Source organism: Branchiostoma lanceolatum, chromosome 5 (genome assembly GCF_035083965.1).
Source record: "Branchiostoma lanceolatum isolate klBraLanc5 chromosome 5, klBraLanc5.hap2, whole genome shotgun sequence".
Lineage (NCBI taxonomy): Eukaryota > Metazoa > Chordata > Leptocardii > Amphioxiformes > Branchiostomatidae > Branchiostoma > Branchiostoma lanceolatum.
The window spans coordinates 2,712,557-2,734,004 of NC_089726.1; the positions used below are offsets into that span (position 1 = coordinate 2,712,557).

The following is a 21,448-nucleotide window of genomic DNA, read 5'->3' on the forward strand; positions in this document are numbered from 1 at the left end:
CAAATTTCATGCCCATCCTGGGACATCCAAAGCTATTTAATACGCCGCCTTCTAACGTTATGGAACGGCTGGGAGTATTGATTGAAAGCCACCGGGGCATTAAAGAGGCGTACATTCATTTCGCCTAGGCAGCACCGGCTCATTAAAGCGGTCGCCATGGCGGTACCCAATGAGAGGAGGGCTGATGAGGCCCCGCCCCGTTCTGAGTGAGCAGGCTCGGCACGGAAGTACAGCGGCAGTGTCCTGCATGTATTGTACCGGTGGACGGGAATGTGGGAGTGTTGCCAGCGACGGTGTGATACCGAGTGCCTTTACTCCTGACGGCCAATGGGACAGCGCTGCACTCGGCAGCGTGAAGAGGCCGTCTCCATTAGAAATTCCTTTATGGAACCCGCGGGAGAATCTCCCTCCGTCTTCACAGGCCTTCTTGAGACGGCACTTCTCTTGTGATAGCCCGTTTCAGCACTTGGATGTCTGCGGGAATGGCTTTCTCGTACTGCCGTGTCTACTTGTGCCTCTGTACTGTTTACGTCGGCCTGGACGTCTCGGGCGCGACGTTTCCCGGGTAGGTAGACCCACAACTTTTCTATTTCTTTTTCGTATTTTCTATATTCATTTCCCCCATGTATATGTCAGAGTTCTTTAGTTTATTTCTAAGCTGATGTTTACTTCTCAATGCACACCTGGCTAATATGTGTCTGAAACATTAGTTACTGAACTTAGTAATAGCAACGGCTTAGATGAGTAATTCCCCCCAAAATACAGTGCCAACATTTCGTATCTTGAAAATTATTTGTTTTAGGGCAGTTTGATTGCAACCGATATCGTAACAGGAAAAATTCATTCTAAAAATGTTACCTTAAGAGAAATTGACATTATAGAATACGCACATGCATGCAGTATATTATAAAAAAGAAATGGCGATATGCGTCTTCTTATGACATGAAATAGCGTACTTTGTTTGTTTTTTTCCGCCCACAGGAGCCAGAATAATTCATCGGCAAAATTCTTCTCCACCACCACTCCGACCACCAGCGCCATCGAAAATCTGTTGAAGGGTTACGACCGCAATCTCCGACCGAATTTCGGCGGTAAGTCATTTCGAACTTGAACGCCAGCCCCCCGTTCCGCACGATTCCGTCTGGGTTGAAATTAATTTTTGGGAATAGGTCCACTGGAGCACCTAACCTAAAAATTTAGTAAAGTAAAGTAAAGTAAATTAAATTAAAGTAGAATATCAGCAAAACGTATTTACAAACCCCACTGCCTGTCTTGAATCCGAAATTCTATAGCTTATTTCACAATTCTAAAGTGATACATCAAAGTACAACAAAGGTAATTATATCACTTTTTCTGACACCTAAATTTCACGAATATTATGTATACATGTGTACAATATTACCGCTACCCTATAGCCTACAGAAATATCTAGGTGTACTGGTGCACCCACATTCAAAAATTAGGTGCACAGGCGCCCAGTATTTCGAGCCCTGAATCGCAGTAGTTTTACCATACGAGCAGTCGATGAGCACAGGCTGTAGACAGGTTGCGAGACGTCGGTTGACAAAGCTCGTGAAGTAGATAAAGAACAGGACACTGAGGTGACGCACTCTAGAAAACAGGTAGAAATAACGTCACCTCCGGAAATTTAGGGGTAGTATTGACAAAGACAAATAAAGGTACAAGAAAGAAAATAGTATTTGGGCTGGATAGTCCAGGATGGAACGGAAAGTTTAGAACGGGGGCATATTTATAATAGTGAATTGTATATTGAAGAGTTTATGTGAAGGAAATTTCGATCAAATCTACAGCGTTTGTTGTCATGTCGACAATGCATGTTTCGGTTGTATTCATATTATTTATGTTAATATTTTTAGACAAAGGCGCAGCCATGAGTAGCTGGTTGATACGTACAGATTGACGCAGATTGGGCGAGCAGAATGATTAAGATTTTTTGGTGTTGTAATTTTTATGTATTATGGACCTCTGAATTGTGTATCCATGTATGACCTCCGGAAGATAAGCCCATTTAGGGTCTAAAGGGTCTCACAATGAACCAAACTATACGGGATTGTTCCGGTAGATTCACGGCGTTTCTCTCCCAACCCCTCAGGCCCCGCCGTGGATGTCCTCGTCAGTATGCAGATCGCCAGTATTGACCAGATCTCGGAGGTGGACTTGGTATGGACACACACACACACTTCCTCCACCTTATCACCTCACTTACCATCACGGGGATTAAATGTACAAATAACGAGCGCGTTAAAACATGACTAGCGTTCATGAGATAATCGTTCTAATCCCGTTACGTCCTTCCCGTCGCGGTAAATCTCCATCTCTCTCTCTCTCTGCTCACTTGCATGCCTAAGTGCTACTGGCGCGGACGGCGTGTCCACTGCATGCGCATATCAACTTACGTCCTTTGACAGTTGATATGGGACTCAGTCATTCTGCATCAACCCCATTTCTGCCAGCTTACTTGACCTAAACGTTAGATGAGCTGCTGTATACAGGGAACCAACGGAAAGTGAGTAACGAAATCCCCAGTTGATGCTCGGGTTATACATCAGCGAAGTCACGTGAGCGTGAAGCGATCACGTTTGCTTCCCTGAGGACGCTTCTGGAGAAGAAACTAAATGCCAACGATGATTTCCATTAGCTGAGGGGCTGCTGAGTTTGATAATGGCCATCAGAGCTATTCTCGTATCGCATTTGGCATTTCCTTTGGCCATGAACCCACATCTCCACTGTCTACATAGATACGTAGATGCTGCCTAGTTTGCAGCGTCTGTAAAGCTCCTTGGGTAAGTACATAAGAAAAGCACATTCAGCCTACAGGCCCTAGTCTTACTAGTGATAACATACCGCTATACCTCTCCCCTCTTCAATAGAGATAGGAGTTTAGCTCCATGGTTGCACATAAGAAAAGCAGTCAGCCTACTTTTGTACCATGGTTGTACAAAAGAAAAACACAGTCAGCCTACAGGCCCCAGTCATAAAATACCACTCTACCTCTCTTCTCTTCAACAGAGATAGGAGAGATTAAACGCCGTGTTTAGCAGCATAGTGTTCACATTCGACTGGGTCAATAAAAGCAAGCGATTTCTGTACGTTCGAAGTTGTTATGAATTCGAGCTTTTCCATGTAATCATGTTGTATTAGACGTACCGCTTAAAAGAAAGAAAAATGTAAACAAAGTATCTCTACGTTCCCGATAGAGACCTATAAAATGCAACGAAGGTTTCTCACATAGCTCTACCAGTGTAGTTAGCGAGTTAGTGTAGTTAGAATCAATAAATATCAACAGCAATAACGACAATGTATCTGAATCGCATTTACCTGTTTCCGAGTCGTTAAAGTCAATTTAAGGTTCATGATATTACTAAAGGTAATAAAAATGGGTAATGCTACCTAAATCAACTTTGAAATAGATTATGCAAACGAGCAAGCTGGCACAGGCACCTAATAATTTTTCTGCTTCAGAAAACTTACACTTGGAATATGTGGCAAAAAGGCCTTTGCAAATAATGCATCAATGTCCAACTCTTTTAAGACAAATCAGTACTTTACCATTCGCCTATTAAAGATGATTTTGCTTTCATAAGACAGAATATATGGCTGCTTTGAGGATTTCAACGAAAGTTATTTGCTTTCCTAGAACCTAGAATCATAAGTAAGGGGGGAGAAAGGGCAAGCGCAATTTACGTTCTTCGGTGGAGATGATTATAAGTGAAGTGTAGAAAATTTATGGTTACAAGAAAAGGTGTAATTCCGTGCAGGGTGGTGTTGTAATTTTGATTCGCATGGAGGAGAAGATGAAATACCATCCCATAGGGTGTCATTACCGTCTACTGTGATGTCCTTCAAACGAAATTGAGAACAAAACGCATAGAGGCGAAACGTCCTGACTAATGCATAACGTTACACATTTCCTAGCGGGGCCGTCCCACTCTCATACCGACCAACGGTCCGGGTGGCGCACTATCCGTGTGTTTTCATTCCCAGGGCATATCAATGCCACCATATGAATGGAATCGGTCGGTGGAAAATAAGTTTGGACACGTAGACTCTTTGTCTGCAGAGTAATGCGGTGTGGATGCCCCGGATTATGCATAATGGTTGATTTCGCAAATTGATACGGATGTGATTATTGATAGTCCAATAACGTGTCTTCGACCGTTGGTGACTTGTGGGTTAATTCAGGACACCGTGTTGGGATTCTGATCCTGGTCTGTATCTGTATGAGTATCTTTATAGCCGGTACAACCGCCATTAGGCGAAACACACCAGATTCGCAAGCACGCGGAGTGGCAGCAGCTGGTTATATTAAACCAAACGGTCTGTTACACCTAGTCTTTGCGTATCTATCTGCAATCGTTCTTTAAAGCTACTTAGTGAAGATGCTCCTACAGTACTTGATAACAACGAGTTCCATTCTACTATGGTTCTCGGAACGAGTGTGAAATAAGGGTATCGACAGCAATATTAACTGTACGCTAGCAGCTGTAAATTTACTATCAAGGACGGAATCACGATAAGATATCAGCTAAAGAAGCTATTTCAGCTGTACTAAATCGTGCAAACAAGCTGCATGTGAATAAACCCAACCATGCAAATACAAAAGGGTGGGTGATTATGGAAACAAGATTAACTAATTTGCAATCAAACAAATTGAATCGTATATCGTTACCAGCATCATGATGTACTGGGTTCTATATCTGCAGCTGTGGAACCGTATATTAGACAACTGATTGGTGAGTTTTGAAAATAGATATTAGACGTTACCGCTAGGACAAGTAAAGATAGGATAAACCTACTACTATGCAAACATGTAACAGAGAACAAACCATCACAACCATGCATGAATAAGTCAATGACTTACGACATGATAAAGCTGAATAATACATGGTTATATACTCCCAATCATACGCTTCAGGTACCAAAGCGCATTACATAGTTTTTTTGCAAGTTGTTGCCCGTAGGCTAATTGTAAGTACATGTAACGTGAAAGGTTAAACAGACAATGGGTAGAAATATAGCATGTGACTAAAAACTAAAGTCTAAAAACTAAGACTAGATTCTATCTTATTTAGGTTTGACTTCTTTTTCCGAGACAGTGGAAGACGAATGATCACACTTTTTTTCTGTTATGTATGGGTTTTGTGATGTTAAGAGGTTATTAGTTTCCTTGTTATGTTCAAAATAATCGCCTTTGTAGTTCTACCTGATCTAATGAAGTGCAGTTGGCAACCAAACAACAACAAACTAAAAAAAAAACAAACTTTATGTCTAATCTAATACGATTCACTGCGATCGTGATAGGCACCAACACTAGGCCCGACGTCAAATTGATTGCATAATATACGATAGTAAGTTTATTACGAATTCCTGCTCGTAGGCTGATTGCAAATAACATAGATAAAAGAATAGAGTATAGGTATAAGAGTGGCTAAACTAGATCATTAAAATAAATTGTCTATAACTAGTGACGGGTTTGACTTCTCTTTTGTAAGCAATGGGAGACGTAATGTCCCACCTTTTCAATAATTTGTTGTTTTTGTTATTTAAATGAAGAACAGTCTCCTCTTGGTCTGTAAGCTAAGAAAAATTCGGATACATTTTAGTAATATAAGAATCAGTGCTCACCCACTAGAGATAGAAAAGGGACTTTATGAAAGCCATCAGTTTAGGAGAGACTGTGTAACTATTGTGAAATGGATGCAGTGGAAGATGAAATACCTTTCATTTGTGACTTCCCTCATAATGAGGATGAAAGAAACAAGCTTTTCGAAACGACTAAAACAATATTTCCAAACTTTCACCATCTAACAGACCTAAAAACAACACATTTCTACTACAATCACAAAACGCACTAACCATTAAAAACGTGGTACCTTTCATCAGCCAAAGAAGAAGTCAAACCCTCCAGTAATGCTGTATGTAGAAAAATTATATTATATACAGCTCGTGATCCTCTGATGGATGGTCCTTCTGTAATGAGGGGATGATAGGACTATCGGATGTCATCCTTTGACCCGGTGCTTCCATTTATCCCCGCAAGTCAGTTGGGAGAAACGCAGAGCCCACATTCCATCCCCGGGACCGCGCGGCAGTTGACTTGATAAGGACCTTTATTGGCTAATCTCTCACGCTGCATACGGCCTTGAAGGCCGAGAGCTGGTGCTAGACAGCGTGTCGCTATGTTGGCAGTAAGGAGAGATGATCTTATGTGTATCGAAACGCCTCCGAGAATAGGTCAAGCAGGGAATGTTTAATAGGCATCGACGTGGGTAACTCCAGCAGGAATACAGTCGAATGGCTGTACAGCTGAGTTTACCGTCGTAACTGTCCCTCAAGACATAAACCTAGACAATGTGATTTTTCAGTTTGTGCTCCGGGATTTCTCCCAACTGTCAATGTCACAAGGTTTGTAACATGTATGTAAACCATTGAGCATTCACAAAATGACTGCGATATGGAAAATGACGTGTGATAAATGTGGTGATAAAGATAGCTACAAAGGAAATAGATTAACTTACGGATAGAATCGTTGATGGCGGACAATACCATCTCTTATTCATGAATTCACGAAATATGTTGGCATAGAATATGATCTTGATGTGAAATAAGAAGTCCAAAGTTAATATCCTCCATAGCCCATACACATCAAGTAATCCTTATCCTTAATACATGAAGTTTTCATGTATGGAGGATATCCTTCATGTTCATGCCGCAGCCAATGTGCTGCATTGTGATACGCCTCTGATTCTACGATGTCATACAGAATGGATCCAAACCAAAGACCTTGATTTATACTGGGATAGAAGGCCGTAGCTAGAAGCGAATCGTGACAGCAGCATTGTAAAGAGGAGCCTGACGAAAGTGTACGTTTGCAATCTCCCCCGCGTCTCAGACAGCGTCGTGCCATTGCGTTATGGGAGTCTTGCAGAGTGTTATCTACATTGAGCCTACAATTTGTGAACGGTAAATGGATAACTTCCAACTGGTACAGTTCTTCATGTAAAGTGACTGTAAGGCCACACTGAATTGATTACTTGGATGACATCCACACGTGTATCAATTTTCGTCCGTTTCCTCAAAGGAGTTCGCGACTATTAATCAAATCGTAGATAGAAGCTGCAAAATGACCAAATACATGCAACAAATTGCAGAAAAATTGAAATACGGTGTAAAATACCAAATTCAATTCCAAAGTCAAAGAATAAGGTTCCAAAGAACAAATATAAAGAAGTCATATTTTGTATACCTTGTTATGGTGTTGAGTTATTTGTTCAAGCTTCCCGACCACTTAGATTTCATGATAAAGGTAAAGTTTGGGGCCAACACGCTCACATCAGTTTCGGGGTGCCCACAGGATGTCATATATATCATCAAGGCAGTACGGCCTAATGTGAGGAGACGGAGGCTGTATGAGTGTCTCACAGACGCCGTGCTGGTACGGCAGGTTCAGTGGCATCAAAAATCTATTTGGCGGAGACAGATTGCACCGTATGGATGGGCCGGCTCGCAATTGGAGCGACAAGTCGGAAAGGTCGTACTTTAGGAAGAGTGATGGTAGGGTGTAGATCGGGCGGAAATGGAGCATACGTCATGTAATATGGGTTACCCTGAATGGCATAGTGGCTAAGGAAGGACATACATACTTGAGGAGGAGACGCTTAGGCTGAGTGTCACCACTAAAGCGTACATACTAGTGTTGACAGCCACTCGAAGAGAATGGCAAGTCTACATGCCTCTTTTTGGATTGTTTGTTCAGTTTTTTTGTAGCAGGGCTTTCCTAGCCCTCCTCCTGGCAGCTGTTCTCTTGGTTTTAAAAGTTGAGACGGTAGCGGACTGACTTGATCGAGTGAAGTATTTGCATAGAATACAGCCTAAAACCAAGTCACACCATAAGAGCTTAACGTATATGATGTGTTGAAATATCCTCTAAAGCACCTCACAGTTATTTATCGCTTTCCATTGAAATTCAATATTAAGCCCATCAGAACATGATATATCATTTCCTAAACAAGATATCTCAGAAAACAAATCAAGAGAAAAAGCAGTTTATTCGATATAAGTTGTAAACTTTTAGTTGTTCTGACAACTACTACTCTATTCTTGGCTGTCACTGCTCCACAGGGCTTGCTTTGATGTCCACATCAAACCATTTCCCCATTCCAGCCGCCATTGTTTAATGTTCGAGTGGACGGTATAGCCTTCCTTTGATGTAAAGCGGTTTAAGCTCAAGCCTATTGTGTTGCCTGGAGCTGGCCAATTTTCTCATCTCAGGAAGCGCGACGGTTTCCGCTGACACAGCATAAGCCCGGGAGAACCGCCCGTTTGGAGTTGTGAGTGATAACAAGTCACGGCTGAGGTCCTGAAAGAGGAGCCAAGTTGTTCAAACACTTCCCGCGGCGCCACATCTGAGCGCTGGCCTCAACTATATAGCTCGTGTCGGGTTCCAAATTGAACAGACTCATACAAGGAAAGCCTAGGGTGTACGCGCCGACACAGGTTTGACGAATGAGTACATGCATCGAGAGAGACAGCTCGCCAATTGACTGGGACCAAACTCGTGTTCTACACCCTATTCCGAACGATGGCTTCGGTTTCTCTTGCACAAAAGACACCAGCCCAATATACATTGCAGCGATAAAAAGAGTCAAAAAGTTTTTGATGTGCCAACCCGACTCCCTCACCAATACATCAGCCCTCTTCACAGGATGCTATATTAAGGTTGAAATGGGATTCACCCGTCCTAACTTTTCTAACAAACTTACTGCGCCAAAACGTGCATAATTATGCTAATCCTGACAGATGATAGCCATTACTATCAATGTGGCTTGTTAACCTCCAGCTCGGGTTCACCGTGAAATCCTCTAACGGTCAATACCAATTAGACTCGGGCTTATTAACGGATGGTGACACGGATAAGGCTAAAGAGGAAGCAGCTCAAACTGGCTGATAGCTAATGCCAACCTCTTGATCTATAGGCATTAAATACCAGGTACAATTCATGAATTAGCCATTATCAAATTTATCTGTCATTCATTCACACCTTTCTTTATGGACAAATTTAAAAACGTCTATATCACACTAAGTGCATCATCTGCACACCATCGCACTCTATACTCTTTCTTCAGGCAGATTCTGACTTTTCAGTCGACCAGTCGACGATTCCTGTGAGATATAGATAGTCACAGACAATGCACATGATACGATTAGCTTTAGACTAAAGACGGCAATGTCGATTCCATATTGATCTTGTATATTTTGGACCTATAACAAATATACATTCATAATATACAGACTCCGAGGATCTGGTACTGTTATGAAACTTAAGTATGCTATTGGGGAAAAGTATACAGACGAGTACTCCTCACAAAGTTGCGTCACGTACATTTTTGTGATGTCGTCTATTTTAGGGCACGGCATGTATTCGCGAAACTAATTGGGAACGTGGCGGTGACGATGGCTTTTAACTCCGGGGTAAAATCTGTTGTAAGCTTCGCGTCGGATCGATGCTGTGGTTTATCCTCGTCTTGGAACCTTTCCAGGCATGCAATATGGACGAAGAAGGGACATTCTTGCACCAGCCTTTCTAATCTAGATCAGATATGCTTGTTTATAGTGAAACTTGGTTTCAGTTTATTTATTCAACCCAGAAATACATTTCGCCTGGTGACACTTTACTAAGATTCCTTGGGGTTCAACCCCTTACATAGAGATGCTGCTACAGTAAGAATTAGCTTAGTGCTTTGATTAGTGGCCCCATACGGCCTTGCACTGAGCTAGTTCGTTAAAAAAAAATAATAAAAAAATACATAGCAACAATAAAAAATGTCAAAAAATAACAAATACTACAGGAATGAAGATTAACTTGAAAATATAACTATTCACCAAACAACAGAAATCATGATTAGACAATAACTGAAATAACGATAACTTAATAGAAATATTGAGTCAAAACATAATGATGGAGAATCAAAAAAATGAACCAAACTTAAATGTAAAATAACAAGAAGTGAAATTATGTGCATATAAATCATAAGAAAACTTCTAAAAATTATGTTGTTCTTCTACAGTCGGATTTATCAGACATTCATAATTCACCAATTGACGGAACAAATTCATCAACCGTCCACTGATCAGATTAGGACTTTGACAAGAATGTGCGCTATTTTGGGAGACCCTAGAAGCTAGATGAATAATTTAAGAGTCATGATAGATTTGATAAGACTTGCTGAGATTTCGTAAGAGGTTAGACGAATAGTTGCCGAAGGGCTTTGATATGATTGAGGTGTAAACTTTCATGTTCTGTATCCTTGGTCTGATAAATTTGACCCTTATACCTCTGATAGATGCTAGAATAGAAAGATCTATAGAAAGATCAGGACTTAATCTACATTCCCGATGCGTAGGTTCAAACAACCAATGGGTTAAAAAATAAGTAGAAAAATAAAAATTGAAATTATTCGTAGCTGAGACTATCCAAAATGTAGTCTCTTATTGAATTTGAGATGATAAGTACAATGATTGAAATATTGAAATCTAGTAGATTGATAGTCCTATGAGACTGACGGATGACTACTACTACTAACAGAATCCAAAATAATAAGGGAAAATCCATTTTATTCCCTTTTTTTTTGACGTGAAAACAAGAAAATTAAGCTTTCTATTCTATCAAAATCCAGCCTTTCCGAGGTATTATTCGTATTTTTAGTATCTTGATTTCAAACAATTTCAACTTATCAAGGATATGCCCTCAAGCGAAGTTTGGTTCCTTCAGCATACTTAAGGATATATCCTTCATCCAATGACTTACACCTTGAGAGACTAAAGGATATATCCTTTCTCTGGACGACTGGAGGATATATCCTTACCAGCAATAAAGGAGATATCCTTTTTCTGGAAGGGTAGAGGATAAATCCTTTTCTGGAAGGGTAGAGGATATATCCTTTTTCCTGGAAGGGTAAAGGATATATCCTTTTTCTGGAAGGGTAGAGGATATATCCTTTTTCTGGAAAGGTAGAGGATATATCCTTTTTCTTGAAAGGTAGAGGATATATCCTTTTCCTGGAAGGCTAGACGATATATCCTTCCTGGAACACTAGAGGATATATCCTTTTCCCTGCACTAGAGGATATATCCTTTTGCTGGAAGACTAGAATGCTAGAGGATAAATCCTTTCTTTAGAAGGCTGAAAGATTTGTGTTTCTTTGCAACATTGATCTCTTTTTTACCCCATAACAATGATGAACGCCTTTATCAATTAGTAGAATACTACATTTACGAGCAATGTATGTAAGAATATGAACAAGTAAATCACAATCCAAATCTAAAGGGGATAATTCTATTTTTTACCTTTTTCCGTTTTAAGTCTGAACTTTTAAGATGACAAAATGTTGGAAATAAAGCTTGATATGACATAACAACAAGATTTACAGACACTAACAAATTCAAAAAGACATCTATACTTTCTTAGATCTGTGGCCCTCGTATAACCGGGCACGGGGAAGATTTTTTGTCTTGGCCAGCCACGACACGAGGGAATTTCCGAACAATTTCTTAGATGTTAGAGGATATGACCACTCTGTATAACACGACTATGAGATGAAATGGTCGACATAAACAGTACAGACACGGGTTTATCAATATAAAAAACCTACAAGTCTTACCCCTTTCTGTTTCCTTCTTTCAAATTTGCAAGTATCCTTTATCCTTTGACTGTTTACAAGAAAAGTATCATGACATGTTATATGTTACCAACACCTGAGAACAGTATGTACAGAGAAACGTTGAAACAGGTGTTTGAAAATGGGTATCAAATAACACAGTATAAAAACAATACATGTTTGGTTATCTACGCGATCCCCCATGGAACCGAAACATTACCAAGCAGAGACTTCGGTCGGAGGCTTTTAGTCGCCGCAATGTCTTACGGCGAAGAGAGCCAGCCGTAGCCTCCTTCGCAGACTTCCTAGAACGGCGGCGTATTTGGGGGAGGGGGGGAGGCGGGTTGTGGTTGACGCGATTTCTTACACGGACCAAGGTTTTCTAATGCCGGCAAGGGAGTTTCGCTGCCGAGGGACGACTGCCTTTCTCTCGGCGACATAACTCCCTCGGCAGCGAAACGCCCTTGACGGCATTAGAGAACCTTGTCCCGTGTAAGAAATCGCGTCACCCCCCTCCCCCAAATATATAAATATATACGACGCCGTTCTAGGAAATCTGCGAAGGAGGCTACCAGCCGTAAGATTTCGCGGCCACTACTAGCCCCCCGACCGAAACCTCTGCTTGGAGAATGACTTTGGAGTCTTGATGTTTACGATGTAAAAGGGACCTTCGAAGGGCTCGGAGTTGGTGCTGGACATATACTGGATGAGTTATCATCAGATGACTTCAGTTAGTGTCCTCTGCGTACGCGCGTTCAAGTCGTACTCTGCGCTCTCCTGTCGTGCTCTGCTAACATACAGTATTAACCGGGTTAAACGCGTTGGCTCGGCCATCTTCATTGAAGTCATAGACATCGGAATTGTCCCCTTCGCAGCCGCTGGGATTGGTGGATGGGATAGGCTGGTACTCTGAACTGAACTGGTTTGTACCCGGAATTGGCAGATACGGGCTCGACAAGAGGAAACACGGCTGCTCCTGGCTGAGTTGACATGATCTGGGGCTGGACAATTTGCAACATCCACGGAATGAGGCCGGTACAGGCACCCTGGCAGTCGCACCGAGTCTGATCCTTGTCTTCTGCCCGAACTGTGTGGTATGCTGTTCTCTGTAAAGACAGAAATACGAAAGGAAAAATTGTAAAAATAAGGTAAATACGATCGGATACGTGAATCAATGCAGAGCGATTGGCAGCATACACCCCGACAAACCAACCGTTTCGACGGGCAAAAGAGCAATAACTAGAAAACGCATTACTTCTTGCGTCAAATATGTATTCAAACCATACTCACGCCGTAGTTATATCTGTTCTAGATATTTTCTAGGCTATAGTTTAAGCGTAATGTGTAAGGTGATATTCGTTTCTGTACTACACGCGTGCCCATTTCCTATATATGGTGAATAATAGCGATGAGGAGGCGAAAGTTGAAGATATAAAAGCAGCCAACACCTGAGCGTTGACTCTGGCGGAACCAATTTGTTATGCTTTATGGCTGCGCTCATTAACATGCAATTGTCACATTGGTGTCAGCTAGCCCTACCCCGTGCCACCCGCTACCTAAATTGTTTGTCAGCTGCATGCACTGTAAACTGTATGATCTCCAAGCAGACGGGTGGCGCAGACGTCTTGCGGTTCAGGTTGCTAACTCAGAACCTGTCCAGGTTCGAATTCCTGACAGATATTGATGCTGTAGCCTTTACAAGAAAGCGGAAGTATACATGTTCTGATCAAATTCCATGGATCCTGGGGCCCAAATTCGACCCTAGGGTCGACCCCAGCTCTGAAATGTTATGAGAGATTGCATTCGTCATTTCGGATAGTGACGTAAAGCCGGCTGTCCTGTGTATGCGTCAAACCTATGCACGTAAAAGGACCCAACACACATATCGAGAAGAATAGGGGGTGACCCAGTGTGCTTGGCCAGAAACGCGAGCCGTAGCGAAGCCGGAATGTACTGCCACTAGCTACTAGAAAAAAAAGAAGCGTGCTTCACCTCAACTGAAGATGACTGCTTTATCAATCACCTACCTTACAATACCAGTTTCACCACTTATTCTCCAAGCAGATGTATGCTATCAGAAAGAAGAGTAGACACATCCATACAGATGTATAGAAACAGACACATACCCTTTATCCGTGACTCCTGCCCCTCCACTTCGACTTTGTTGAAAAGCGGCCCGTGTGACTGAACAAGTATTCGAAAGAAACTAAATGCTTTGACTTGACTTGATACCACAATAGACATGTGCAAGACGACCCTGCCATACATCTGCTTGATTAAGTTAATGATTAGCTAGGACCAGTCTGTGCATGTGAGCCTGCATGTCCTAGTTTTGAAGAACAGGCAGGCTGTTTGTGGGAACTCTCCAGGGGTATCTACAAGCAGATGTAGGGAGGCAACATCATATCTTTTCGCACTCCACAATTCACAATGCAAACTCCCTTGCTACTAACGGTTTGAAGCTAACCAATTCACATTGCAAATTTGATAACGTAGCGAAATCCTTGAAATATGAATCGGTCGCGCGTCCTTTTTTTCTTCTTTAACTAAACGGGAATAGGACTATACATCACCTTAGATGACCATACCTCGATAAAAATACATGGTCTTTTTATTCACTAATTTAGGAGGAGAAACGTTACAGTCCATCATCATCAGTCCATGCCGGGGTCTTTATAGCTGCAACTTCTTCCCATAGTTGGAATTTTTCGGCTTGACCGTGCAGGAAATGCGCATTACCAGCGACAGAAATGCAGAAAAGACATCTCAAAACGACCATCTCTTCATCTGCTCGGAGATAAGAGTTTGACGCTGTCGTGATTAGAGCAAGCTTAATATTTTGGTCTCAAGCGTGACAGTACTCTGTTTAGGCAGACGGTCCGATAGCGGTCAGATAGCGCTCAGAGGTCACCTCGAGTCACAAGGGTGATCAGAGTTTCTCTGAGTTGAGTCACGTTAAGTTAATCAAGCTAAGGCCTTTATTTTACTTCGAAATGCCAAAGTTCGGCCCACACGGCCGCTTTCATGTTTGAGTTTCTTTTCATTTCCTTTGAACAGAAAACGGGGCAATGATTTTAAGAAGAAGTTTACAATCCTTCCAACCAACATCTGCTTGGAGAGTAAAGACAACCACATGTGTGTGTTTATTTTGCGCTGGGGCTTTCTGGTTTCGGGCAAGCGGCAGGAGATTTTTATGGGACAAACAGACCGGGTCCTAAGACAGACTAGCGTACTCTCCGAGCAGATGTAGGGAGGCAACATCATATCTTTTTTTTTGACGTACTGTATTTTTAGGCGGTTTTATCGGTCTGTCTACTTTGTCATTTTTGTATGTGTCGCTAACCCAAGTGTGGGTTGGCTACACACAAAAATGACAAAGTAGTAAGCCCGATAAAAACGCCTAAAAACACGTCAAAAACTAGCCAGCACCCCTCCTCTGCTTGGAGAGTAAGATTTTCGGTCTGAAAGAACGCCCTACCTGACCTACATGATGCCCTTTCCCCTAACAATGACATCCTTTTTTGTCCCCAAATGTTCGGAAAACGAATGACATCCTTTCTTGTCCATATAAAATGACCGGAACACGACTTGTAAACCTGTGCACTGACTAGTCGGTAAAGAACATTTGATACCCTGTCGAGGCCTGTACGTTCCGAACGGCGTGGCTTAAAACACAAGATAACAATGACATCCTTTCTTGCGAGTCGCCCGAAGCAACTTTTATGCTACCATCTTAGCGATTTTTGTCTGTTTTTTCAAGACTTGCGGTTGCCCGCGCAAATAAAAAGTTTATGAGCAGACGAGAATCCCCCCTCCCCTCCACCTAAAATACGGCCTCCCTGTGGAAGATCATGGGACCGGGAGGGCCTCTTCCCAAATCACGCGTGGTGCAATGTATGATTTAAGAAACTTACCTTCTTTGGAGAGGTCTTATTCCAAAACAGCTTCATTATTTTGCCACGGATGTCCACAAGGTCGGGGTTTGTTCCATACGTACGTGAATGAAGGATACCCCAACAAGAGACGTCGGCTGCACTGACGATGACAAGTTTCCGTTTATTTGAACCACATGGCCGGGGCCGGGTTTCATCAGAGTAGAGTAGAGTAGAGGGGTTGTACATTATGTGAGAAGGGGAATTGATGCTCTAACATTACACGGACGAGTTGGGACAACCGTTGATCATGACACAGCTTCTTACAGTGGAGTTTTTAGTTCAAAGGACCTCCTTGGTCGGTTGGTGGGATGCAAGCAGCTCAGAGTTTGAACCTGAAGCTCTCGACCGTCGTACAGAACGACTCTGCCTCATCCCTGCGAAGCATATAAAGAACACTCCTGGAAGGAATCCTCAATATAGGCCAAACAAAGGGGTGGTTATCTAGAGTAGGGCCTATCTGTCGGTTGGAGGTTGCCGTGTAAAATTGTACTTCACTGAATTAGATACCTTTAGGAAATATCGAAAATACATCTTAATTTAAATATCTTAAATATATTACCTTTTACCTTAGAAATATCGTTTGATTGTAAACTGTTTCTTTTTCCTCTTCCTTCACGGCAAGGAAGTTATATGACCACTCAACTGGCAAGGGTCGGTCCAATACTTCAAGCAGATGTTGTTTTTGACCTTCTGGTCACATCCCCGCGTTCTGTTCTTCCGGCCCAGCCATAGCCTGGATACCAGACCTTTCGCGCGATGCGATGATAAGCCTTTTTGGCCGGGGAAGACCTGGTAGTAGGGATAGAGTTAGCACCCGGGCGCGCTTGGCAGCCGAACCCTGATATCTATCGCGCTAGAGATAATTAGTGGGCCGTGTGCTGTCTGTGGCGGCGGCGCGAGTTGCTTCCCCGGCCGAAAGATTAGCGCCAGGAGCGCGGTGGTCTGGCACCCAGGCTAGCCCAGCCAATGCTTGCATATCTACAGTACAGCCTGGCCGGAGGACCTTTTCCCCTGGGGCAGGTCAAGTTTCCTTAGAGGCCTCTGTTTCAAGGGAGCCTGCAGGCCTGGGAGATCGGGGGCTAAACTCAAAGCAGATCTCCATGGGAGCAAAATCGTATCGGCCTGTCAGAGTAGCCTGGATGTCATACCCCCAATCTCTGAAATATTTATCGATACATATTGCAGAGATTATGGGTCTGGCATTCAGGCTAGCCAGAGAATGGCTTATATGGGGGCTGACTTGAGCTTGGGAGCTGACAGCCTGGAGTCCAGTCTTTAATCCGCTACCCAAGCTCCGCTCCCCGCCTTCACCCTGAAACTAAACAGGATGACAGAGTAAACAAATTTAATCTCTACAACTGGATAAAACACATATAAAAACCAGACGTTTCGAGCGCCCGTCCGTGCCGTGAATGCTACATTCTCCTCATGGACAAAGAGCTGCAGGACGGGCGCTCAATACGTCTGGTTTTCATATGTGTTTTATCCAGTTGTAAAGATTAAATCTTATTACTATATTGCTGACCTAGATGAACAGGGACGATATTTAGCCTGGATATCAGACCATTCGCCCGATGCGAGGCGATATTATAATAAAATTCCTTTTGGCCGGGGAAGGCTGGTAGGAGATACAGTTGACACTCTGGTGCTCTTGGCAGCTGACCTTTAATTTACCTGAAATACCGTAAAAATAGAATTGGCACTGTGGTTGCAAGTTTCGTTTTTTCTACCTCAAGGATTCCGAAAATCACTGAGTTTTGGGGTCTGAAATGATTTATGAGGGACCGTCTAGATTTTGTCAGTTTCAGTGGTTGTATAAGCTTTTGTTAGCAGAGGTTCGTCTCCGGATAGCTCTTGACGTCTACTTAGATAATGTACAACCCACTGTCGTTTTGTCGGGCTTTCTATTTTGGCTCGTTATCTTTATGTCCTCAAGACAAACATGTTACACTACCAGTTACACTAATTTCCAAGCATATCTACACGGTGCCAAAAATCGTATATGCGAGCAACCTGCCCCGGGGGAAAAGGTCCTCCGGCCAGGCTGTACTGTAGATATGCAAGCATTGGCTGGGCCGGAAGAACAGAACGCGGGGATGTGACCAGAAGGTCAAAAACAACATCTGCTTGAAGTATCGGACCGACCCTTGCCAGTTGAGTGGTCATATAACTTCCTTGCCGTGAAGGAAGAGGAAAAAGAAACAGTTTACAATCAAACGATATTTCTAAGGTAAAAGGTAATATATTTAAGATATTTAAATTAAGATGTATTTTCGATATTTCCTAAAAGTATCTAATTCAGTGAAGTACAATTTTACACGGCAACCTCCAACCGACAGATAGGCCCTACTCTAGATAACCACCCCTTTGTTTGGCCTATCTTGAGGATTCCTTCCAGGAGTGTTCATTATATGCTTCGCAGGGATGAGGCAGAGTCGTTCTGTACGACGGCCGAGAGCTTCAGGTTCAAACTCTGAGCTGCTTGCATCCCACCAACCGACCAAGGAGGTCCTTTGAACTAAAAACTCCACTGTAAGAAGCTGTGTCATGATCAACGGTTGTCCCAACTCGTCCGTGTAATGTTAGAGCATCAATTCCCCTTCTCACATAATGTACAACCCCTCTACTCTACCCTTCTCTGATGAAACCCGGCCCCGGCCATGTGGTTCAAATAAACGGAAACTTGTCATCGTCAGTGCAGCCGACGTCTCTTGTTGGGGTATCCTTCATTCACGTACGTATGGAACAAACCCCGACCTTGTGGACATCCGTGGCAAAATAATGAAGCTGTTTTGGAATAAGACCTCTCCAAAGAAGGTAAGTTTCTTAAATCATACATTGCACCACGCGTGATTTGGGAAGAGGCCCTCCCGGTCCCATGATCTTCCACAGGGAGGCCGTATTTTAGGTGGAGGGGAGGGGGGATTCTCGTCTGCTCATAAACTTTTTATTTGCGCGGGCAACCGCAAGTCTTGAAAAAACAGACAAAAATCGCTAAGATGGTAGCATAAAAGTTGCTTCGGGCGACTCGCAAGAAAGGATGTCATTGTTATCTTGTGTTTTAAGCCACGCCGTTCGGAACGTACAGGCCTCGACAGGGTATCAAATGTTCTTTACCGACTAGTCAGTGCACAGGTTTACAAGTCGTGTTCCGGTCATTTTATATGGACAAGAAAGGATGTCATTCGTTTTCCGAACATTTGGGGACAAAAAAGGATGTCATTGTTAGGGGAAAGGGCATCATGTAGGTCAGGTAGAGCGTTCTTTCAGACCGAAAATCTTACTCTCCAAGCAGAGGAGGGGTGCTGGCTAGTTTTTGACGTGTTTTTAGGCGTTTTTATCGGGGTTTGCGGATTTGATGGGGTGGTCTACAGGGGTGGGCTAGTGGGGTGGGCTACCTCAGCATATACCCTTTCTGGACCTCAAGGCTGTGCATGGGGGTTTAGCATTGAATGGAATTTCCTTGAGGAAAAGATGGGTCACTCTGTGGGAGGGCCGGAAAGAATGCTTTATTTTGCTGAAGGATCATATTGCTTTGGGGATGCTACAGTGGGGGGTGGAGGTGGGCAATGAGCATACTGCATACATTTACATCGTGCAGGAGTTTGTTATCCCCAGTTTTAGATTTTTAAACATGGAGGACTATGTTCCCTGTTCCTTTATATACTGCTCAGTCAGGCCAACAGGATAGTAGCATTGTGGCTACAAGAAAGAAATGAGCAACAAAAGCAACACTATACATTGTACAAACACACACACTTAAAACATTCCAACCCACGCTCATGCACACTGACACACATAACCACAAATACATTGTACATTGTATGCAAGCACATGCATTCAGGTACATTCTAGTCTAAATGTGAGACATATGTTTTGAATTTTGTCAAACAAAGGCTCTCTCATTCCCTAGCTGTTCTAAGCAACTTCCAGTTTATTTCCCCTTGTACCTCTTCCCTAAAATCCTAACTAATTGTATACTGAGTACTTAGAAGTTTGTTTATGATAAATGGCTTTTCTACCAGTCTTGGTGCTGTTACCTTCCCTCTAGCCCACCCACAGCTTGACCCAGATCCTCTTCAAGGAAATTCCATAAGAGGCCAAACCCCCATGCACAGCCTTGAGGTCCAGAAAGGGTAGATGCTGAGGTAGCCCACCCCACTAGCCCACCCCTGTAGACCACCCCATCGAATCCGCAAACCCTTTTTATCGGGCTTACTACTTTGTCATTTTTGTGTGTAGCCAACCCACACTTGGGTTAGCGACACATACAAAAATGACAAAGTAGACAGACCGATAAAACCGCCTAAAAATACAGTACGTCAAAAAAAAGATATGATGTTGCCTCCCTACATCTGCTCGGAGAGTACGCTAGTCTGTCTAAGGACCCGGTCTGTTTGTCCCATAAAAATCTCCTGCCGCTTGCCCGAAACCAGAAAGCCCCAGCGCAAAATAAACACACACATGTGGTTGTCTTTACTCTCCAAGCAGATGTTGGTTGGAAGGATTGTAAACTTCTTCTTAAAATCATTGCCCCGTTTTCTGTTCAAAGGAAATGAAAAGAAACTCAAACATGAAAGCGGCCGTGTGGGCCGAACTTTGGCATTTCGAAGTAAAATAAAGGCCTTAGCTTGATTAACTTAACGTGACTCAACTCAGAGAAACTCTGATCACCCTTGTGACTCGAGGTGACCTCTGAGCGCTATCTGACCGCTATCGGACCGTCTGCCTAAACAGAGTACTGTCACGCTTGAGACCAAAATATTAAGCTTGCTCTAATCACGACAGCGTCAAACTCTTATCTCCGAGCAGATGAAGAGATGGTCGTTTTGAGATGTCTTTTCTGCATTTCTGTCGCTGGTAATGCGCATTTCCTGCACGGTCAAGCCGAAAAATTCCAACTATGGGAAGAAGTTGCAGCTATAAAGACCCCGGCATGGACTGATGATGATGGACTGTACCGTTTCTCCTCCTAAATTAGTGAATAAAAAGACCATGTATTTTTATCGAGGTATGGTCATCTAAGGTGATGTATAGTCCTATTCCCGTTTAGTTAAAGAAGAAAAAAAGGACGCGCGACCGATTCATATTTCAAGGATTTCGCTACGTTAACAAATTTGCAATGTGAATTGGTTAGCTTCAAACCGTTAGTAGCAAGGGAGTTTGCATTGTGAATTGTGGAGTGCGAAAAGATATGATGTTGCCTCCCTACATCTGCTTGTAGATACCCCTGGAGAGTTCCCACAAACAGCCTGCCTGTTCTTCAAAACTAGGACATGCAGGCTCACATGCACAGACTGGTCCTAGCTAATCATTAACTTAATCAAGCAGATGTATGGCAGGGTCGTCTTGCACATGTCTATTGTGGTATCAAGTCAAGTCAAAGCATTTAGTTTCTTTCGAATACATGTTCAGTCACACGGGCCGCTTTTCAACAAAGTCGAAGTGGAGGGGCAGGAGTCACGGATAAAGAGTATGTGTCTGTTTGTATACATCTGTATGGATGTGTCTACTCTTCTTTCTGATAGCATACATCTGCTTGGAGAATAAGTGGTGAAACTGGTATTGTAAGGTAGGTGATTGATAAAGCAGTCATCTTCAGTTGAGGTGAAGCATGCTTCTTTTTTTTCTAGTAGCTAGTGGCAGTAAATTCCGGCTTCGCTACGGCTCGCGTTTCTGGCCAAGCACACTGGGTCACCCCCTATTCTTCTCGATATGTGTGTTGGGTCCTTTTACGTGCATAGGTTTGGCGCATACACAGGACAGCCGGCTTTACGTCACTATCCGAAATGACGAATGCAATCTCTCATAACATGTCAGAGCTGGGGTCGACCC

At 43.0% G+C, this 21,448-nt stretch overlaps 1 protein-coding gene and 1 long non-coding RNA gene across 2 annotated transcripts in view; one reads left to right on the forward strand and one right to left on the reverse strand.

Annotated features, from left to right (window-relative positions):
• The first annotated feature begins 257 nt into the window (after positions 1–257).
• LOC136434410 (gamma-aminobutyric acid receptor subunit beta-3-like) overlaps positions 258–21,448 on the forward strand; it is a 77,693-nt gene continuing 56,502 nt past the window's right edge. Inside the window, exons 1-3 of the mRNA XM_066427199.1 lie at positions 258–565; positions 982–1,091; positions 2,114–2,181. Of these exons, the coding sequence (XP_066283296.1) occupies positions 471–565; positions 982–1,091; positions 2,114–2,181 (273 nt within the window). The 5' untranslated portion in view covers positions 258–470. The remainder of the gene's footprint in view (positions 566–981; positions 1,092–2,113; positions 2,182–21,448) is intronic.
• Positions 11,343–15,922, reverse strand: LOC136434407 (uncharacterized). The gene is made up of 2 exons (XR_010755742.1): positions 15,593–15,922; positions 11,343–12,784 (listed from the first exon to the last, which is right to left on the reverse strand). It is a non-coding gene; the product is annotated as an uncharacterized lncRNA (long non-coding RNA).